The 2,979-nt window shown below is 46.1% G+C and overlaps 2 protein-coding genes across 2 annotated transcripts; both read right to left on the bottom strand.

The window, feature by feature from the left end:
• Window positions 1–431: 431 nt before the first annotated feature.
• Window positions 432–1,166, bottom strand: AK88_03581 (uncharacterized protein; the record flags this gene model as incomplete). Its single annotated transcript, XM_012481192.1, has 1 exon — window positions 432–1,166. One exon carries the CDS (start codon window positions 1,164–1,166, stop codon window positions 432–434), a length of 735 nt encoding a protein of 244 aa, XP_012336615.1.
• Window positions 1,167–2,174: 1,008 nt separating this feature from the next.
• AK88_03582 (uncharacterized protein) lies at window positions 2,175–2,684 on the bottom strand (the record flags this gene model as incomplete). Its single annotated transcript, XM_012481193.1, has 1 exon — window positions 2,175–2,684. The coding sequence occupies one exon, from the start codon at window positions 2,682–2,684 to the stop codon at window positions 2,175–2,177; it is 510 nt and encodes a 169-aa protein (XP_012336616.1).
• Window positions 2,685–2,979: the final 295 nt, after the last annotated feature.

The raw sequence follows: 2,979 nt of genomic DNA on the forward strand, positions 1-2,979 counted from the left end.
GGGGGGGGGGGGGGGGCATAATCAACAAAGCTTTGTCCCCTCTTTTTTGCCCTATAAAAATGGGCACGATTTTCCCTTTTTTTTTCCTTATATCGCTGCTTTTTTTTTTTTTCTTCTTATTCTTCGCCTCCCCCTTTTTTTAAACGTTACTCTTAAGACAAAACCCCACTTTGATCTAATACGCGCAATGCGCAATGCGTAATGCAGTTGTGTAGGAAGAAAAAAAAAAAAAATGGAAGACGCATTCCCGTTCCCCTCAACGGCAGGGGGGAAAATGCCTTTCCAGATGTGCGCCCCACCTATGCGTTGTAATCACCACGCGTGGGTAGGTAAAATGATTGGACGCTCGGTGGGCAGCTCTCCATGTGTATGGGTCAATCCGGCACAAAAAAGGTGTACGTCTACGCCGTAACGATAGGGTTTTCCCCACGCTAAAACTGACCCTTGGAAATTTTCGAGTAGCGCTTCTTCCGCAGCAGACGCTCGTCCCGCTTCTGAATGTAGTCCATGCGCAGCTGGCGCTCCGACTTGCGGTTGTCCACGCGCCCCGACTGCTCCAAGTTCCTCCTAAACTGTTCAGCCGCCAACTTCGCCTGAAGAACTCCAAACGCACACCGGAAGCGACGGATCCGGTGCACCCCGTCCTCGACCCACTGCACCATCCACACGTTCAGACGATGGTAATACGAAACGCCCTTCACCTTCGACACAAACCAGGGAATCTCCTCATACAAAACATTGTACCTTCGCTTCCTCCAAAACTTCCAGTGAGGCAATAAGTTCCAGGGGTAATCACTTCCCAAGTGTTCGCCAGACCTTAGTGACTCTATCCACTTGGTTCGATAATAATTGTTTGGTAGGTACTGCTGCAGTTCGTTCGTCTTCGCTTCAAAGCAGTCCGATGGGGAAAGGAATTCCGGTGGCGTCACGTGTGGGTGAATAATCTCCTTCGTCTTCGGCTTGTAAGGATGCTTCGACAGACGCGATACTGACAAGGTGCACACCCCTCTACTGCAACAGAACTGTCCCCCCAGTTTGAAGCCATCTGCCCGTGTTAGGAGGTGCCAACCGACGTTACCCAACTTGATCATATTTTTCGGGGGAATATTTTCATTCCAGGGGGTTTTAAAATATGTGAGGCAATTACTTCTCTCCCTCAGCGTCATCTCCAGTGGGCACTTGTTCTTTCAACATGTTTTTTTTTTTTTGTGTGTCAACGTTCTCTTCCACGCGAACTTACTCCTACCTCCACATTGCAGAGAAGGAGCATTTTCCTTTAGCCGTTAACTCCCCGTTTGTGCAACTTTGTATAAAAAACAAAAAAAAAAAAAATATGAACAGGTCAGGCGATTTTGCCACCTTGTCATTAGGCCTTTTTCCTCCATTTCGTATTTTTTTTTTTTTTTTTTCGAGCACTTCTTTTACCACTTCACAAATGGAGATGGAGATACCTGTTGTGCACACCTCGATCGGCACGATGCTTGGCCTAAATGAACTCCTCCTTCTCCTTACAAAAAAGGGAACCACCCATGTGCAAGAACAACATATAGTGTGGGAACAAAACACCGTCACCACACAGACCAATTCCTTAACTGCCTTTTCGATGCAACATCCTTCTCAGGATAAAAAGAAAAGAAAAAAAAAAAAAAAGAAATCCAAGGGGGATTACTATGGCTGGGTAAAATACACCCGAGTGGTCACGGTCATGCAGCGAACGTGAAGAATATTTTCACCTTTACTAACAGCCGACGGGGAAAAGATCCCCCACTGAGGTGTGCACACTAAAACCTTATCAATCGTTTTGTGAGCGTTTGGGTTGTCTCCCAGCTTGTTAAAAAAAAAATAAAAAAAAAAAAAAAAGGAGCGTTCAAATGGGGGTTCGCAAATGCAAGTATTAACAAGCTACACGAAGTGAATGGTCTCCGTGTTGCTCTGCTTTATATGTGGAAATGGGAAAAGGTAAAAAAACAGGGGTGGGGGTTCCTTGGACAGCTCTCTCCTCGGAACGGTCCACAAAACAAAGGTGTGAACGATGTGAAACGGCATAGCAGTCACACGAAAAGAAGTACACATTCACCTGTAAGTGATGCCTCTCTAGTGTGTGTCTCTGCCAAACAGTGAGAGAATGGTACCACCGCTCGGTCGGCGTCTTCTCCAAATGTATTACCCCACACCTAGGTACCCTTCCGGGGGGTCCTGAGCTTGTTTAAATACTTCGAATAATTGGGGTGGCCAATGCTAAACATATTATTGGCATATTTAAATTTCAGCTTGTGCACCAGGAGGTTAATTTTATTATCGTGTGCAAGCAGGGCCAGGTAGGCAACAAAGAAAGTTAAGTAAAGAATGGACGTGCCAAATTCATTTTCAAATATTTTTTGAGTTAAAAAGTCAATCGTCTTTCCCGCCATGAATATGTACTCTGTTTTGGGGTTGTTTTCTTCCTCTTTGTGTTTTGCTTCAAACATGATGGGGGAGATGAGTAGCATCGTCCCTCCTGTGGCTGCCGCTGCCTTGGCAGTGCCGTTGTTCCTTGCCCCTTGGGTCATCTGCCTCGTCTGAATAAATTTATTACATGGCATGGGCTTCCTCCTCATATGTACTGATTGCTCCTTCATGCTCGTCGCGCTATTCCTCACCCAACTGGTGAAGAGAGCCCGCAGGCGCGGCAGTCCGTTTGGCATTCTGTGCCGGTGCAAGTGAGTACAAGTGATAACACACGTTTCATGCGCGTGCGGCTTTCTTCTCTGAGGAAGGAATGAAGTGGGTCAGTATTCCGTCCTCTCCGTCAATACGATGTGACTTCCCCTTTGAAGTAATATATAACACAGGGCGTGGGGTGGATTGGGGACGTACACGAACGTGATTAAAATGTACGTGAGCAAAAGTCGTCCCTCGTTTTAAACGTCCTTTTCTACTCAAAAAATGAAACACCTTCCTCCGATAAAGCCGAACAAGGGGAAAAAAAAAAAAAAAAAA

This window comes from Plasmodium fragile (genome assembly GCF_000956335.1).
Source record: "Plasmodium fragile strain nilgiri unplaced genomic scaffold supercont1.42, whole genome shotgun sequence".
Taxonomy (NCBI): Eukaryota; Apicomplexa; class Aconoidasida; order Haemosporida; family Plasmodiidae; genus Plasmodium; species Plasmodium fragile.